Raw genomic sequence first — 18,752 nt, forward strand, 5'->3', positions numbered from 1 at the left:
TTCAACTAATGGGACTGAAGCATGTAAATAACTTGGAAGGAGTGCTTAATGACAGACTGAGTTACCATCGAGGTCACAACGCAGCACCAAATGGGCACTGTGTGGAAATCAGACGTTTTCCGTGTTCCGGTTTCCTCATTGTTACCAAAAATCAATGGGCTTCTCCCCCAATGACACCTAGAATGTTCCCTGACATTTTGGAATTAATTGGACTTTTCCTTTAAAACTTTTCTCATTACAGACAGACAAGTGCCACTGAGTTGAGTGTTAGACCTCAGGTTTGCTCAGCCAATAAGCTGAGCAGTCTGTACAGTGCCCAGCACGCTTGGGACCTGTTTCTGATTGGGGATTCTGGGTGTTAATATAGTACCAGTAATAATGTTACCCTGGTGAAAGAGGGATGGTTGCCCTTGAGCAAATTGCCAATTGCACCTTCCTCTGAACACATTTACATGGATAGTTAAGCAATCAAACAAAGATTTTCAAAGCTCAACAAAAATTAAAACTAACCCTTGATTCCAACATAACATTTCTTACCTGTACCCCTAAGGCAGTGGTTCTCAACCTAATTACCATTGTGGGCTGCATATGTAGCTCTCTCCGTGTTATGTGGGCCACATCCATACAATATCTATATACTATCTGTATGGCCCTGAGGATGTCACATGGGCCACAGCTGTGTGCTGATTGGGCCACAGGTTGAAAACCACGGCTCTAAGGCAACCTTTCTGCTGTTCACACTCTGGGCATGGCCCTTCAGAGCACAGACATCCTATCTTGGGCTCAGGTGCTTGGGAGGCCCCTGCAAACACTGTTCTTTCAAAGGTGTGTCATGCCAACAGTCAGGCCTCCTGCAATCCAGTATTAGTAGCGCCCTGCCAGGCATTCAGGCATTCTGCACAGAACAGATTAGTGGAAGGGCAGGTTGCAGAGCATTGGTTGGGACAGGAATGGACCTGGAGTGTCCATCGCTCTGTGGGTGAGAATAGGGGGAACCGAGAGAGACCACCCAACTGATGGTACCCTGTGCTACTAAAGGGGGTGAAGATAGCAGTACACAAAGGGCAAAGAGTGGGAGGGTCTCCAGGGTAGTGAAGCTCTGCTTATAGTGTCTTGTGTAGATTAAAATGCACTTTACTGTGGGCCTGGTCCAAAGCTCACTGAAATCAAGGAGAATATTTCAAATGTCTTCAGTGGGTTTTGGATTAAGCTCTAAGTGAGGGATTCACTTTTGTTAGCCATCTAGGATATTGGAGCTAAACATCAGGTCGCGTTTAAGGTAATATGCTAATTCAAGTTTATTATTATTTGTCTTTGGTAGTGCTCATGATGGGCTGGATGCTTTTCAGACAGATGAGAAGAGACAGTCCCTGTCCTGAGGGGATGCCAGTCTAAGGGCTTGTTTATAGAGCCCTGCAAATCTGCAGATATCTGTGGACCATATTTGCAGATCACATGTGGATACAAATTTTGTATCTGTGCAGGGCTTTACTTGTTTATACAAACAGTGCACAGCAAGCAGCAATCTACCCTGACCCAGCCTGCCACAGAGTAAGTGAGTGCCCTTGTGGACTCTGCTGCCATGCACTAAAACTTCCATAGTGCACTTTATTTGACTCGTGTTTCAAAGTGGGATAGATTAAAGCACACGACAGAACTTTTAGTGTGTGGCAGCAGAATTCCCAAAGGCAGTCAGTGCACGGTATGCTAGAACAAGGCAGATTTACACCCTAGCTTGCTGTGCCTTAATTTCATACAGACAAGCCATAAGAACAGACAGAGCTCAGAGGAAGGGCCAAGATGGCCAGCGATGCAACCCTATGCTCCGGGTGTCCCTAAACCTCCAACTGCCAGAAGCTGGGACTGGACGACAAGGGATGGATCACTCAAAATTGGCCTGTTCTGTTCCTTCTCTCTGAAGCGTCTAGCACTGGCCACTGTCAGAGACAGAATACTGGGCTCAGTGAACCACTGGTCTGACCCAGCCTGGCCATTCTTATATTCTAATGGAAAAGGAATCTCTGTCTAGAGCCAAGCAAAGAACATATTTTTTTGGTTTGCTGGCAATTTAAAAATGTCCAAAAAATTTCAGGGTGGACAGAAAATGAAATTAATTGAAAAGTTTTAAAAATGTAATTCAGATGAAATGGAACATTTTGTCTGCCTGAAATGAAATATTTTGTTTCATTTTAGAGCATTTTTAAATGTTTGACATTAAAAAAAATAAAATTACTGGAAATTTTGAAAGAAAAGCTAGTGTCAAACCAAAAAATTACAGGTTTGTTTCAAAAATTTCAAAACGAGACATTTAGATTTTGGGGGATCTTTTTTAGGGTTTTTTACTTGAATAATTTGGTAAAGCCAACATGAAATTCACAAAACATTTTCATGTAACTGAATCTGCACTTTTTGCTGAAAAAATAGGGTTGGTCACAAAATTTTGCCCATCTCTTTTTCTGTGACACAAAGTCAATTAGATTCCATCTAGAGCTCACGTGATTTTCTTTGTGAAACCCCAAAAGAAGCAACACATGATTTCTAAATATGTCTTCACAGACTTGAACATCAGGTCACGTTTGCTATGGCTCATTAACCTTTCAGCAGGCCAAGCCTGGGCAGCATTGTGAGTGAAGGCAACACTTCAGGTAGAAACAAATGAGAAAGTGAGTGGTTTCACATGTAGTTTCAGCAGAGTTTCACTCTGAATTTTTTCTTGGAACCTGAAACAAAGCAAAACTAAAAGACGAGGCCACCAGAGAGACAGCCCCTGGAAAATTCTATGCTAGGTCACAGAGAGCATCTTTGTGGATTTGGTGTATTTCCACTGAAGAATTTAAACAGGATTCTAAGTTTTGGTTGCAGGGTTTCTTCTGAAATTGGATTGATGCAGTGAAGGAATGTATGGGTAAGATTCTACAGGAGTGGTGAGTGAGGTTCTGTGGCCTGCAATGTGCAGGAGGTCAGACTAGGTGATCATGTTGGCCTCTTCTGGTCTTAAAGCCTATGAATCAATAGACAGATTGAAAGAATAGATCTAAAGTGACCATCTGCATTGTGAAAATGACTAATAGTTGACAATGGTGTCAACAATGGTTCCTCCCTGGCCCTTCCAACCAATTTTGAAAACCGTTTGGCTGCTAGTGTAGGTGGGTTAAGCCTATCAACACAATCTCACTTGCTGTAATGATTTGATCCAATCTACACTGGCAGCTGATCTGTATTCAACACAACTGAGAGGAGGCCAGGAGAGGCACTGTCAATACAAGATGCTTTTCCCAATGTAGATGTGTCCTAACAGAAGTATGAACTCCCCACATTTATCTAACCAGGGTGAAAACTCTGAAGCCCAGTGATAACAAATTAAGACAGTCTTGCAACATTCATGAAAATGTACAGCCTGGGTACAAAATCTACCTGCCCACCCTTACTGTCATGATCAGGAGGCCCATAATAGTTTCCCCTCCCCCACTAACAGCAGAGAGAGAGCACCTCTCCTCTCCCTGGTGAGGTGAAGCACTGCTTCCTCACGGTTCCCCCTCCTCCTTGGCTGGTGGGCTAAGGGATCTCGATCCCCTTGTTAACATCTACTTCAACCACTGGTCATGGAGAAGATGACAATGAAAAAACTGATGTTTTACTCAATTGTTACAAAAATAAATAAATAAAATATTGTATTTACCCGCCCTGGGAAAGTGAGTGAGCAGAATGTTGCTATGCCGATACTGGGAGAGAAGGGAATAACAAAAAACAAGGGGGACTGAAAAGGGAAGAGCTTTGAAAGATCTCTCAGAGGGCACAGAAATTCTCAGATAAATGAGGGGAGGAGCTTTCATTTGTTTAAACAAAATTCTAGATGAAATTTTATTTTAAGAAATTCAATGGTGATACAAAGATAATTAAGTGACCTTAGTGTTTTCCTCTGCATTTTGCTTATTGTCTTAAAAGCATCCTGAAAATTTAGACCTCAATGGTGATGAGAAATCATGCCTTCCTTGATGTCCCCAGGATGCTTGCATCCAGGACCGGCTCTAGGCACCAGCAAAGCAAGCACATGCTTGGGGTGGCACAATTCCAGGTGTGGCATTCCGGCCATTTTTTTGCTTGGGCAGTTGTGCTCTGGGAGCGGCCAATTTTTTGCTTGGGGAGGCCCTGCTTGCATCATTCTCTGTTGCACGGGCTCACCACAGATTGCAGGATCATAGAACTAGATTTCACAACCCATGCCACAAAGCTGTGTGTTGGCTGGGCTGAGGCAAAACTGTTCGGACCGAAATGCTAGAGGTGAGGTGGGATACACTGAGAACTCGTCTCTTCCAGCTGTAGGCCAGATGCTCCTGAATACCCCCAACCAGCTACCAGAGACTCCAGCAGCCTCACTGTATTCCCAGGGCTAAATAGGCTCAATGTATGACCTGCACCCCTCCCTCTGAGAACAAGGGCTACTGTGAATTCTAGGCAGCAACTCTGTCAGCTGTGCAGAAGGACCCCCACATTACTGTCTAAGCTAGCAGGATATTTCTCTCAGCTAGACACTACTCGCATACTTACTCTATAAGCTGTTTTTTCCAGATTTGTATTGGGCTAGTTATCTGCTAAGAGAAGGGCTCCCTGAGGGTATACAAAAGCAAAGGTCATTTTGTGCCCTTACTTCTAAAACTAGGTCTGAGTAGGGGTTAGTGAAAGCCACAGATCCGCCTCGCTATGTTTGTGTCAGATCTACCACCTGCACTGATTCCGGTGGGAAAGTCCTGATTAGGATGGGGCAGCACAACACTCTGTCAGTCAGGCCCTCTGCGCCACGAAAACCTCCTGAAATCGCTGAGAGGCCAATACCATGTCAAGATGTCACAACATGATTTGGTACCACATGACACTTTGATTAGGAAAAACTAGAACAATATGAAATTAACATGGCACACATTAGATGGATTAAAAACTGGCTAACTGATAGGTCTCAAAATGTAATTGCAAACGGAGAATTCTCATCGAGCGGGTGTGTTTCCAGAGGGGTTTGCAGGATTGATTCTTGACCCTACACTATTCAATATTTTTATCGATGACCTGGAAGAAAACATAAAACCATCACTGATAAGGTTTGCAGATGACACAAAAATTGGGAGAGAGGTAAATAATGAAAAGGATAGGTCACTGACTCAGAGCAATCTGGATCGCTCGGTAAACTGGGCGCAAGCCAACAATGTGTGTTTTAATATGACTAAATGTAAATGTATACATCTAGTAACAAAGAATGCAGGCCATACTTACAGGATAGGGGATTCTATCTTGGGAAGCAGTGACTCTGAAAATGATTTGTGTGTGGGATAATCAGATGAACAAGAGATCCCAGTTTTATTTTGTGCCCCAAAGAACTAATGCAATCCTTGGATTCACAAACAGGGGAATCTCGAGTAGGGATAGATAGGTTATTTTAGTTCTAAATTTGCCACTGGTGCAACTGCTGTGGGAATACTGTGTTCAGTTCTGGTGCCCTCAGTTAAAGGAGAATGTTGACAAACTGGAGAGGGTTCAAAGAAGAGCCACAAGAATGATTAAATGATTAGAAGATTAGTGATGGACTCAAAGAGCTCAATATATTTAATTTAACAAAAAGGTTAAGGGGTAACTTGATTAAAGACTATAAGAATCTACATGAGGAAACCTATTTAACTATGGGCTGTTCAGTCGAGCAGAAAAAGGTACAACAAGATCCAATGGCTGGAAGTTGAAGCTAGACAAATTCAGACTGGGAAGTAAGGCATACATTTTTAATGGTGAGAGTAATTAACTTTTGAAACAATTTACCAAGGGTTGTGGTGGATTCTACATCACTGACAATTTTTAAATCAAGATTGGATGTTTTTCTAAAATATATGTTCTAGGAATTATTTTGGAGAAGTTAAATGGCCTGTGTTATACAGGAGGTCGGACTAGATGATTACAATAGTCTTTTCTGGCCTTGGAATCTATGAAATCTATGTCAAGACAATTTAGTTCAGAAGGATGATGTCTGATAAGTGGCAGGCCACCAAGGTGGGACTAGTTTCTATTTGTAGATTTTTCTATTCGTTCAGTCAACAAGAACAGTTGAAAAACAGTAAAATGATTTATCAAAAAAAGTTGAAATTTCCAAGTTATTTCCATGTTATAAAGTTAAAAATGGACCAATTTTCCATTTTGTGAAAATTGTGCATGATTTTATTTTACTGGCATTTTAATCAAAATCTTTATAGATTTGTTTACCAAAACCCCAGTTTTCAGTGAGAAAACACAGTTTTTAGTAAACAAAACATTTTAAAATTATTTTAATTTAAAACATTGACAAAATGGAACATTTTATAACATTGATAAACTTTTTTGTGAAAAATTAATTTTAGAAAAGACAATTTTAAATAAAAACCCTTTTTGTACAAAAAAATTTGAGCAGTGGCTCCCTTGGTGTCTTTTCACTGTCTAATCTGTTCAGTGTGATGGATATGACTGTGGATGTATATATACTTTCAGGTGCTAGGCCGCGTCCTTTCTGTTTGCATGGGGCCTGTAACTCCAAATGAGGGGGGAAAGGCAGGAGAAGAGTCAGGGCAATGAGAGGCGCCTGCCTTGGATGGAGGCAAACAGGAATTGTTCCACCAGTCACTTAGGATTGTCTGAAATATTAAGGTACCAAATATACACTTATAGGGGGCTATAATAGAGACAAGGTAAGAGCTTGAAGGGGAGAGTGATTGGATGTTTGAATATACATGAACCTTTGATGCCACATGGAAGAGAGAAGTGTGATAAAAGACTGTTTATCTGTACAGTGGGGATGACATTTGTTAATCAGTTGAATTGCAAAGGGAATTCACCTCATTAGCGAGGCCAGGCATCATTTTGGGGAGAGGACACCAATTCACAGTAGAATTTCCCAAAGACTACGCCTTGTGCTACTGGTACAAGCAGAATGCAAAGAGTATCAGTGCTACCAGCTGCCATTTTCCCCTCCCCAAGTCTTATCTACAGAAGGCACACAACTATTAGATAGCTTTAAAGAACTCCCCTTTGAGCTTAGAAAACAGAAGGAAAACACATAAAGCCAAACACCATGGGCGGCAGTTCAACCCCCCCCTTAGAAGAGACTAGCTCCGCAGCCCCACCCTTTTTGCATGAGCCACGCCCTCTGTGGCAGGAGCCCTGAGCCCCCACGCCACCCCACCCCACCCCGCCACCAGAGGACCCCTGGGCCAGCCAGCCGACCCCAGTCATGCTGGCAGGTTGGCCCAAGCAGCCCCAGCCCCAGCTCCAGCCCTAGGCGGGCGGGCCAGAGCAGCAGCCCTAGCCTCTGGTCGGCCAGACCAGCTTCAGCCCAGCGTCCTGTGGCAGCTCCTGCAGCCAGGGAAGGCCTATTATACCCACCACCCATGCCAAACACTTCACATATATGGTAACCTCTGCCCCGCATGACTGCTGGCATAGGATCGCTTACCAAATATGTGGGTTGTGTTTATTTTCCACTGTAGATGGGTTCCATGAAATCCTGTGGGTGAAGCAAGAGCTGTTTTAAGATGCAGAGTAGGCAAAAGTATGTACTTTCTTTTCCGTATTTAAAAATAAACAAACCAACCTCCCCCCCACACACACTACGTGGACTTCCCTACAAGTGTCAAAGTGGTTAGGCAGATCCTAGCAGTGCAGTGACTGTATAGGTAAAAACATCAACTTAAACATACTCAACAATAGCTCAGACCTAGCCTTGGACATTATAACTTTTCTTATTCAGTAAGGGAGCCTTGGGCAGGGCACTGGGGCAAACATCCACTCCTTAAAATAAAATGCCACAAGATCTGTAATGCCCACCTAGATTAACAGATAGGCAGACGAGATGTTGCCTCATCTACAGGATGGAACCTCAAACCGTGCAGCACCCCAGTAGTGCTGTAATGCAATGTCCATATGAGATATAAGCCCAGCTGCTGGACTCAGCTTCCCAGTCCAGAGGTGAGAGCTACTCACACCAAAGATTGCAACTATGATCACAGGTTCACAGGGAGAAGGACGGAAAATCCTTGGTAGGCCGTCATCCAGTCCATTCCACATTCTGGCAATGCAGAGTGCTCTGTCACAGGGCTGACCCTTCTAGGTGGAGTGGCCATCCATTTCTCAGCCTCTAGGAACTGCTGTTCAGTGCAAACCCAATCATGATATTATGGCTGTATCCACTGTGTGCAAAGAGAGAAAGCCATGACATGAGTCCCTCTGATGTGGGGCTTCAGTTTGATGGTCCAGCTTTAAAGGGGGAAAATTGGTGGGGATGTGCGAGACTCCTCTGATTTTCAGGGGACCTCATTAGGGAGGTAAGAAACACAAAGAATCCCACGGACACTTGTCAAAGGTGTTGCAAGTGCAGTTTCCTCCAATAGATTCCTACCTTTACCTTCCCCTCACTCCCTGAAGGCCCCTTTTGTATTCAGACCTCATGGAATCAGGATTAAGAACCACTCTTTGATGTTTGCACAAAAATATCCAGGGTGCCCAAGGTACTGAGATCGGCATGCAGAGACCAACCTAGGAATTTCACTGTATCAGAGCCCTTCTAACTTTATTTTCCCCATTCCCTGCATTGTCTGCTGAAATTTAGAAAAAATAGTATGAAAATAAAAGTAAATAATACACTTCAATGATTCAGATGCACCAGGAGGTTCCTAGTCCAACAATGTTCTAAATACAACAAGTAAAGGACAGAAACTGAAAGACTTTAAGGACATTTTTCACTTCCATTTGTCCAAAATCAACTCTGCTATTTGAGCTGGAGGTCTGTTATTGGCTAAGAAAGTCACATGACCCTGCATAGGTTAACATTAGTTCTGCATTAGAAATTAAGTTCTTGTCAATGTAAGGACCTAGTCTAGAACATAATTTTCAAACTATTTGAACAAGGTTTGTCTGTCTTCTGGGGGACTAGGTAGTATGTAAACCAAGTGAACTTGAGCCTGTTTCAATCCTGAAATACTTTTGTGGTAGTTCGGAGCAATGTGTTTCGTTGGCTCCTGCGAAGTACATCAAATGAAAAACCTCAAATCAAATAAAGGTGGAACCAACAGAACAACAGGATGTAACTGCAGTGAGAGAACATCTTGTCCGCACAACACCATCATAGTTGTAACAAATTAAACCCCAGAGACATCTCACCAAGTGGTCCCCCTTTATCTATAGTTTCAAAAATACAATAAAGAAATCCTCTCTTTTTCCTCTCTCCAGTTTTTGAAGGAGCTCCTGGGGATATTAGTGCTTCTGGGACAGTAGGCTGGCTAGAGGCTCAGTTAGGCAGAACCTAGGTGGGCACTGTTCCAGTCTTCCTCCAAACATTTGCACACGCACTGCAGTATTAACCTGCAGTATCCAGCCTTGCCATGTCAGTCCTGGTACCTCACAGATTTGCCAGTTTACCACTACCTGGCCGGTAGCACCCCAGATATTCCAGTCCTGGGTCCCCACCCAACTTTGCTCATATATCTTAATCCTGATTTGTATCACCTTGCAAGCCCCAGAAAGAAGCTCTGCTTATACACCTCAGTTTGGAGCTACAAACATTTCCTGCTGTTCCTTTGCTGGGCCTCTTCTGAGCACAATTTTCAGTAAACAATGATGAGGGATTTCCAAACTCTGCAGAGAACAACTTCTCCCATTACGGAATTTGAGTGTCAGCCGGTGCCACCTCTGCCTTTAGAGAAAATGGAAAACACAAGCAGTCTTGTGTAAACAGGGTGGGGTTAAAAACCAGGCTGATCTTTGGGTGGGGGTGGGGACATAAACTGTTGCTATTTTTTTTTTAACAGGCATTAACAGAGCCTTGGTTGAGGGGTAGAAGGAACTGAATATAATGCCAATGATGAGGATTTGTAACTGAATCATAGGCATTGTGAAATTTCCTCATTTGAGAACCACGTACTCCCCCTCCCATCATTCTTCCCTCACAAACATAGAGGCTGCTGATCCACTTTGATCTCTCGCAGCAAATTTTACAGTGCTAAGACATCACATAACTGCATCCCACAGCCCTAGTTCCAGTAAATGAGTGACCTGCATAACACTCTCTCTCTACCTCCCTCCCCCAAATGTATAAAGGATACATACACACACACAGAGACATGTATAAAGCATATTAACTTGCCAGCATTAATATGGAGAAAAAATATCCTAAACAATCAGGCGGGTAACGGAGTAGAGTTAGCCAGCATTGAAGATACCTTAAAGTTTTAGCTCCTCTTGGTGAAATTTGTCTTGTGAGTTTTTTTTTTTTTAAAAGAACTTCTTTAATAGTTTGAACCAAAGAGCAGTAGTAGCTGCATGGTATGAGGGAGGCTATAATGTGGAATAGTTTGGTCACTCATATAAAGGGATTACAGCACAGTGGAACGACAAGATACACAGTGAGACCTCAGGACTAATTCTTAGGGGAAAGATGATTTTCAAACATTGGTGATGTCCTGTATAGCGTGTTTGCCTGACCAAAGGCAATGTTTTCCCAATCTAATGCACTTAAAACTAGTGGTTAGAGCACAGGACTGGGAATCAGGACTCCTAGATTCTAATCTCAGATCAGCTGCAATGACACCCTGTGTAACCTTGTGTGAATTGCTTAACTAACCGCTGTGTGTTTCAGTTTACTCATCTGTAAAATGGTTATAGTGCTTATCTACCACACAGGGCTGTTGCAGGTGTTTGTTTAATTCTATCTTCAAAGCAGCACAAAGAGTTGTTATTCTTAAACACCTTGCCATTTATCTTACATTTTAATTGCCTAGTGTTTCTTTTCTCCATGTAGAACAGACAACAGCTTTCATGATCACCACTCCTTACTCACTCTACGTCTGCCCAGAAGGACAGAATGTTACCTTGACATGCAAGCTCTCTGGGCCACTCTCTGCTCAGCATGACTTACTTTACAAAATTTGGTACTTCAGCAGCAACGGAGACCAAAGCTGCTCTGAGAAGCAACATATCCGCAATGTAACCGAAAGGGACCTGCATCATGAGCCAGGGAAGCATCATGGGACACATAGCAATGTCACAGAAAGGTACTTCCGTGGAGAACAAGCAAACCACCATGGGCTGGAGACCACCTCGGACCACCACGGGACATTTCATATCATCATGATGAATCTGACTCTGCAGGACAGTGGCAATTACTGCTGTTACGTGGTAGAGACTAAAAAGGAACATGGCAAACAGTATACCAAGCAAGTGGCTCATGGCTTCATGGAACTCCGCATACAGAAAGGTAGATGTAACTGGGAAACATGCGCAGAATGTGTGTGGGAGAGGCCTTTACAAAGAAAAAATAGCAGCTAAATTCCTGTGCAACTTCAACTCACACTGAAATCAGTAGAAAGACTCCCACTGACTTTAGTGGGAACTGGACTGGGCTCAAAGTCAATAGATAAAGATGGTGCTGTAGGTCAGAATTGAAGAGCACAGGCTCAGTTTATTTAGCATTCAGGGCTGGCAGGCCAGGGGGTGCTGTAATCAGAATCCAGGTGCATTTGCAGAACTATTTGGGGCCCAAGCCTGGAAGAGCAACAGATGTTAAAGGAAAAAAAGATCATAACTTTAAAAAAAAATAAGCAGCTGGAAAACACTTTTCCCCCACGCTTAGATAATAAAAACAAAATTACATAGTTACAATGATTTTCTTCAACCTCTTTCTGGAAAAAAAAGTTTACTTTCAGGCCAAAAATAACAGAAATACCAGACAGTTTTTGGATGCAAAATTTATTTTTAGTCCTGAACCAGTGACAGTTTGATTGTCCAATATCTTGCAAGCATCAAGACCTAGAAATTAAAGCTGTATCTTATTGGACAGCTAGAAGGCCTAACATTCCAATGGTAGAAAGCATCGCCATCTTTAGAATTGCAATAATGGATTTATCATTTCTTTTTGGATTTAAGAAAAAAATAGTTAACCGTTTGCTTTAATTACTGTGATTCCTGGCAACTGAAATAATTTGGGTTTATAAGCACAATAGGAGTGAGAGTGGTGGAGCATAAAAAAAGCAAGTCTCAAACAGTGGTCCGTGGAATACTATGCTATAGGTATGCAGAGAACTGGCTGGGCCCATGGTGCGTGTTCTCTTTATCACTTATGTAACTGCTTTCAGAGAAAACTAAATATCAGTATTACTTTTCCATGCAAACAATTACTGTCATTGCCGCAGGGATGTTACGCAAGTGCAAATGGGCAGTTAAGAGGTCTGGGTGGTCAAGAATGGGTGCAATGATCCATGTGATCACAACTGAGAGGGAAGCTGGCTGTCACTAGACAATCCCTCCATTAAGATGTGGGCCTCATGGCAAAATCATTTGAGAATCCCTGGTACAATTATTTTAACTGGCACTTGTACACATTGCTAGTGGCAAATGTGTAGTGCTAGTGGCAAATGACACATTGGTACCTTTGCCACTAGCAATTTGTAATGTCATATTCCAAATGTGTGTCAATAAATCCTTTAGACCACATCTTCTCTCTGCGCTGTAGGTGGATTAGATGGAGGGCAGGTCAGAAATAGCAGCCATAACTAATTGTCATTGCCATTTTTAAACCCTAGCTGATTTTCTTTATGTCAAAAAGAAAGACAATTGAAGCAAAGTTAAATGAAATTCCTTGTTTAAATTTTAAGTAGGATTTTCTATCTGACTAATTACTGAATGAGAACTGAATCCCAGGAGATTTAACCAATTCTTCTCTTTAATTCCACAGCCAGAGAAGCATTTCCAAACTGCACAGTTCATCCTGGTGCCAGCAAACAGAAAGAAAGTAAGTGTTCTCTATGATGCCCTGCTTATTATTCTGTTCTATGTATTTTCCTAGGCACAGGTGTTCGTTTTACACATTTGCATTTCAGTCAAAACCTGGACAAAATAATCCGCCTGCAAGAAACAAACTCCAGTTAAATTCCTGGGAGGTTTATTCCCTAGCTTCTACACAGTAATAGCTATTGGGACATTGTGTAATTTACAGGACAGTTGTGTCATAGGTTCCTGGAATCTCGTCAGGCCCAGACTCTCCATGCAGACTACAAATAATTCCCACTGAACTCAATGGAAATTACTCATAGCACATACCGAGAGAATTAGGGTTAAGAAACAAAGCATGCTGTGCCAAATTCTCTGCTGGTGTAACTAAGTATAATTCCATTGACTACACCAATCTACACTAACTGAGCATTTTGCCCTGAGGCTTTATTGTGGCAGTATACAATTGCTGGCTTTCACTGTATGATTTTACACACAGTGCTAACTAATCTCTCAAAGCTGTGTCCCAGCACGCACATAAAACCTGGAATAAATTATTTGGGGGTGGTCTTGCCTGTTGTTGCAAAGTCCTGGTGAAGAATGTGGAGAGGGGTCTTCCCAGAACAACAGATAGGACAGCTGCGCTTTCCCCCTTCGCTGTGTTCCTGTCAGTATCCCATCATGTCTATTCTAACCCCTGGTCAGCATTCCCTAACCCCACACCTGAAGCCATATCCAGCCATTTATTTTAACACAGAACTCCCTCATTTATTTCATGGAGATTTCTGTCTGTGGATCAACGGCAGGGTAAGGCCCCACATGGCTAGTTGAGTCGAATGTGAAAATGCTGTAGCTATTCTACTTGGTGGCCCTCCAGCTATTTTCTGTTTTGCCCCTTCCTCCACATCAGTGTATTATGGAGTGTTTTTTAGATGCTCACTTGTTCATGCGGAGTGGTTAGTATTTCTGCAGCACCAGAGATGTACATGGTGCTTTACAGAGAAATAAAATACAAAGGCCCTTTACTGAGGAGCTTATGATACAAAAGAGCTGGAACCATCTTGGGAGTAACTCATTGTGGTGACTTGCTAGACTGGTTTACCATAACCCAGTGATCTGTGATTGCTGGTCCAGATCCCAAACTGTGCAAGCCGTGAAAATAGGAAGTGAGCCATTAGAAAGAGGAATTCTGCAGCGTGCTATCCTGTGAACCATCCTATGCAGCGCAAACACACAAAAGGCCTGGAAGGAGTAAATACGAGAGTCCAGTTCAGGGAAACACAGAACACCAGTCTGAGATTTAACTGCTACTGACACAAGCAGAGAATTGAGCAGCGAATTAATTTAGAGAGTCAAAGAGAAACCTTTTCCTGTGTGACACCACGAAAACTCTGTTACTATTCTGAGACTGAGTCATCTCCTTTCTGACACAGAAACTATTTTAATTTGAAAACATAAGTATCTAAAGAGGAAATCCAAATCTCACATGAGTGATCAGACCAATATCTCACATTAGTGAATAACTTATTTATGCACCTAAATGCCAATCTGAACCCTCAAGTGTGGTGTCCTAAAAAGGATGTCCACATTCAAAAATGAAGCCTCTGTGTTAATACAGATGGCTTCCCCCTCTGGTATAAGTTACTTCTCCTTCCTGTTTTAGCCTCGTGCCCTAGAACATTGCGGAACTGGCTCTTATGCTAAAGGACACCATCAGACTTTGCAGCAGTGTTTAACACTGGGCAAATTCCAATATCAAGCATCAAAAGGCTAATGGCAGCGAAGGGACTACCTGTTTGAATTTGACTTTAAAACCCCACTATCGGGCAGAATGCATTCAAGCACAGTCCAGCATCCTGCAGGGGGAAAAAGCATCAAGTTGGATGCATAGAGCAGTTCCAAGGAAAGCTTCACTTACTCCTTGTGCTTTTCAGACCTTTTTTTTCATGCTATCATGTCATTCTGGGGGTTGAGCCACCATGTGCCTTGCAATTACTTCAGTCACAGGCCTGATGCCTTCACCTGTCATCCTTTAGATTGAGAGATTGCAAATAAAAGTCTCTGCTACTTGTCTCTAGTGGTTGTGGAAATGGATATGAAATATCTCATGGCACTTTCCAGAAGAGATGGGGAATAAGCACCAATGTACCCTAGCCAACATTCTCTCTCTCAACAGGGATCTAATGTCCTGTGGGTTTGAGCTGTTGCTGGGCCCAAAATAGTTCATCTGTTTGTCCATGCAGTCACTGAACTCCAGGTATCTAACTTTTTTTTTTTTTTTTTGAAGATACCTTGAGACTGGAAGATGCTATGTAAAACTAAACTGTATTCTGCAGCACCACCCCCGCCCCCACCCAGAATTCTTAAATCTGCAAGATGATGCTAATTCTGAACCAGATGCTATAGAAAGAAATTGGGGAAATCACTGTCCTACTGAAAATCTGTTTATACTGAATTCAACGAATCATGCACCAGTAATACATTTGGCCGCATATTGATAATATCGCCTATCAAAATCCTGTTCTGACCCATTTTAAAATAAACCTGACTTCTCAGGAAGAGGAGTCAGGGAAGGGTCCCCAGTGACAATATGAGATCCTTTTTTCATTTTTTTTTAAATTAATTAATTTCTAGCCCTCATGATTGTGGAGAAAGGTTTTCAAACCTGACCCGTAAAGGCTCAAGAACAAGAATGCTAATAAAAATAACTTCATTTTTTATTTTTAAGCCACACTCATGATCTTTGGGCCTGACTCACGGTTTTTGAATGCTGGGAGTCAGCAGTACTGTAAATTCACAGAATATATTATATAATATTCTATGAATTTAGAGTACTGCCAACTCCAGGCATTCAAAAACCATGAGTCAGGCTCAAAGATCATGAGCCAAATTCAGACCTAGAGAAAATGGAAGGAAATCTACTGATTTCAGTAGAACTTTTACCCTTGCACAAGAGCTGAATATGGTACATTTAGAATTAAATATATTCTGTATTATAAATAAGGATAACATAATCAAGAAAGCTCAAAAATATACACCAACTTCATCAAAAATTTCCTGTCTGTCACACTGCACGAAATCAGTTCTAAATTTGCCAGAGCATTCATACCACTATATCACTCAGGTATATTTAGCCCAGATGCTGATGTTCACTTGCTCAATATGTTCCTCTTTGTTATAAGAGACGTTCTTAGCAAGAATGGTCTGCACAGCTTGAAAATGCATTGCTTTCTACATCTTGCAATACATTGTTTTCTGCAGCTAGCCTCCCATGCTGTAGATCACTTGGAATATCACCATCAGCATGATCCTCCTGCCTTCTTCTATTTGAGCATGAGCTTTCGTGAGCTACAGCTCACTTCATCGGATGCATAGCATATCGTGGAAACTGCAGAAGGTCTTGAAACTGCAGATATGCTATGCATCCGATGAAGTGAGCTGTAGCTCACGAAAGCTCATGCTCAAATAAACTGGTTAGTCTCTAAGGTGCCACAAGTACTCCTTTTCTTTTTACGAATACAGACTAACACGGCTGTTACTCTGAAACCTGCCTTCTTCTGAATCTCTGGGCATTCCCAGAGAAGATGCATCAAATCTGCTCTCACTTTTCTGCAGGTCCAATCAGACACTGACTGATTCTGAATCATATGCAACTTGCTGGGTCACTAGCCAGTCCTGAAAGAATCTTTTGCTGAATTAACTCCAAACCCACATCCCAATCTAATTACTTAATATTTTTGCACAATCTCTGCCTATCAATTCTGCAGCTCACATATCTGTCCTGACTTACTCCCATTACATTTGCTGAACTTACAGTAAATTTCATTAAAAAATTACAAAGGCCAGAGATCAAATCTTTAGCTTTGCACAGATAATCAAGAAAATTCCTTAGCTGGATCTGAGTTATAAAGTTCTTTCCAGTACATAGTCAGTTTACTTATTACTGCCCATAATTGTAACTATTGCTCGTGGTCCTGAACCTCTTCTCCATATTAAAAACAGCACCAAGCTATATGACTGAAGAAATTTTTCCACCACAATATGTTGACATACTGTACATACAATTTCCTTCCTAATCCAGTTGAATGATAAAATTTTCCCTTTTTGTTCAGAGATTTAAGTTATCCAAGAAGTTTTCTTCTCTAGGTACACAGGAAGACACCCATTTGTAGGCAAGTCTGAACCTGGCCTTTGATTTTGCAGGCACAGTTATTTGTCTGTAAGTAATTATACCACAATTGTGATCCCACAAGCAAATACTAATATTTGTATGTCTACCTATCTGATTTGCAACTACAACTTTGTAAGTAGGTGTCTAATTAGTAATATCTGTGCTCAGAATTCATTGCTGGTGCAGTTATTTGTGGGCTCAGAATTTTGTCTGAAAAATGAAGTCGTCACTGAAAACGATAGCCCTAGGATGATCTGGCTAGTGAAGACAAAGAGTGACTAATTTTTATTAGCTGACTGGGGGTATGATCCCATGCTCATTGAAGTCAATGGGAGTCTTTCCACAGGCGTCAGTGGACTTTGGATCAGGTGTCTTATCACTTGTTAAATAATTTTCTACTTGTATCTGTAGCACAGCTGGGACTGAACAAAACCCATGTATCTAAGCACTCCCAGAACTTGGAGAAGCTTGGTTTGGGAACCAAACTTCATGGCTTAGACCCAGCTCAATTCTATAGGCAGAAGAAATAATGCCAATCTCTACTCCTCCAAAGCAATGTCAAGCCTTCTGTTATGAGAAGTTTGATGGGTTACCCAGGTTTCACAGGAGTAATGGTAGCATGCTTGCATGAGACTTCTGGGAGCATCAGTATTACAGAATGTTTCTGGGGTATCTAGAGAAAAACAGTAAATTCTGGAGGATTTCACAGACAGGAAACGGTAAGTTAAATCTTATTTCAGTGCTGAAGTCCCTCATTGGCCTGTTTAATGGGTATTCAGTACAAAGTTTTGCACATTGCTTGCTTTTCATTCTCGCTTTGCACTTCATGTATGAAGGGAGGCCTGAACCCACAGAACCTTTTCCTTTTTACTTCTGAATGCCTCAGCAGATGAGAGATTCCTGAGAATTAGAACTAGGAGTTTTTAATTGTTCATTGAGAAGAGGGCCTGACTTTAGGCCATGTAGTTTGAAACAGCTCTCACTGGCTCATGTATTTCACCTCTGGCTTCTTTGTTCTGTTTCAGACATCACAGCAGCTGCTCTGGCAACAGGGGCATGCATTGTGGGCATTCTCTGCTTGCCCCTTATCCTGATTCTCATTTACAAGCAGAGACAAGCAGTCAACAGCAGGCGTATGTATCAAAATGTTCCCGTTCTCTCACTCCTTCCCTTTGTCACTTTTATTTCAATATCTCATTGACAGGATTAGCATTAACTGATGTTGGGATTATGTCTTCCTCGGTTCTCTCTCTTAGTTGGTTATTGCTAGGACCTTTCATGAAGAGGACACTACACTCTGAAAGCCCTAATATCTGCACCAATGCAGAAATAAGTCTGCTCTGTCACTGAGCCTGTCAGGGGTTGAACTGAAGTTAGCCGAATGATCCCTGTCAATATTAAAGTGTGCTGTGTGGCTAAACACCCCCCTTCTCCCCCCCCAGTGAAAATGTATCCATTAGCCACCTGTGTGCATACACAACCAGGCCCTCTGAAGCCATTTTTGTATTGCCCATAGGAGGCATGCAGGGCTAGAACCGGCAAAGGCTCATTACCAACTCCACAGTGATGTACTGAGATGCTGACTGTGACACACTGAATCACTTGGGCATCAGGAAGATAATTCTGGTCACCACGTTATTAGCAATGGATGTCACTCATCCTAGACCCATATTTATCTCTGTTCCACACAGGCTTGTGTATTCTTACTGCTTCTTACTGTAATTTTACATCAGAATGTAAGCGGAAGCAAATTAAAAATGATGGGAAACCAATAAAACTGGGGGAGGGGAACACATCCTCACATCTCCCAGTG

The 18,752-nt window shown here is 42.1% G+C and overlaps 2 protein-coding genes across 15 annotated transcripts in view; one reads left to right on the forward strand and one right to left on the reverse strand.

Moving 5' to 3' along the window:
• The window catches only part of CDH23 (cadherin related 23), a 514,496-nt gene that overhangs the window by 57,505 nt on the left and 438,239 nt on the right, over positions 1-18,752 (reverse strand). Inside the window, exons 1-3 of one of the 10 annotated variants that reach the window (XM_043551842.1) lie at positions 9,511-9,709; positions 7,990-8,195; positions 7,463-7,513 (exon numbers count right to left, since the gene is read on the reverse strand). The exons of 4 other annotated variants lie outside the window; for them this stretch is intronic. Coding sequence is in view for 1 of the 6 variants with exons in the window: in XM_037904845.2 (XP_037760773.1) it covers positions 538-588 (51 nt within the window). In the remaining 5 variants the exon portion in view is untranslated. Of the gene's footprint in view, positions 1-537; positions 600-7,462; positions 7,514-7,833; positions 9,710-18,752 lie in introns of those variants that run through there. 5 more of the 10 variants (XM_043551838.1, XM_043551843.1, XM_043551844.1 and 2 more) reach the window with 5 other exon arrangements.
• The window catches only part of VSIR (V-set immunoregulatory receptor), an 87,960-nt gene that overhangs the window by 3,723 nt on the left and 65,485 nt on the right, over positions 1-18,752 (forward strand). For all 5 annotated transcript variants that reach the window (XR_006292340.1, XR_006292339.1, XM_027834930.3 and 2 more), the window contains exons 2-4: positions 10,802-11,257; positions 12,734-12,790; positions 17,965-18,072. Coding sequence is in view for 3 of the 5 variants with exons in the window: in XM_027834930.3 (XP_027690731.2) it covers positions 10,802-11,257; positions 12,734-12,790; positions 17,965-18,072 (621 nt within the window). In the remaining 2 variants the exon portion in view is untranslated. The remainder of the gene's footprint in view (positions 1-10,801; positions 11,258-12,733; positions 12,791-17,964; positions 18,073-18,752) is intronic.

Source organism: Chelonia mydas, chromosome 7 (assembly GCF_015237465.2).
Source record: "Chelonia mydas isolate rCheMyd1 chromosome 7, rCheMyd1.pri.v2, whole genome shotgun sequence".
Lineage (NCBI taxonomy): Eukaryota > Metazoa > Chordata > Testudines > Cheloniidae > Chelonia > Chelonia mydas.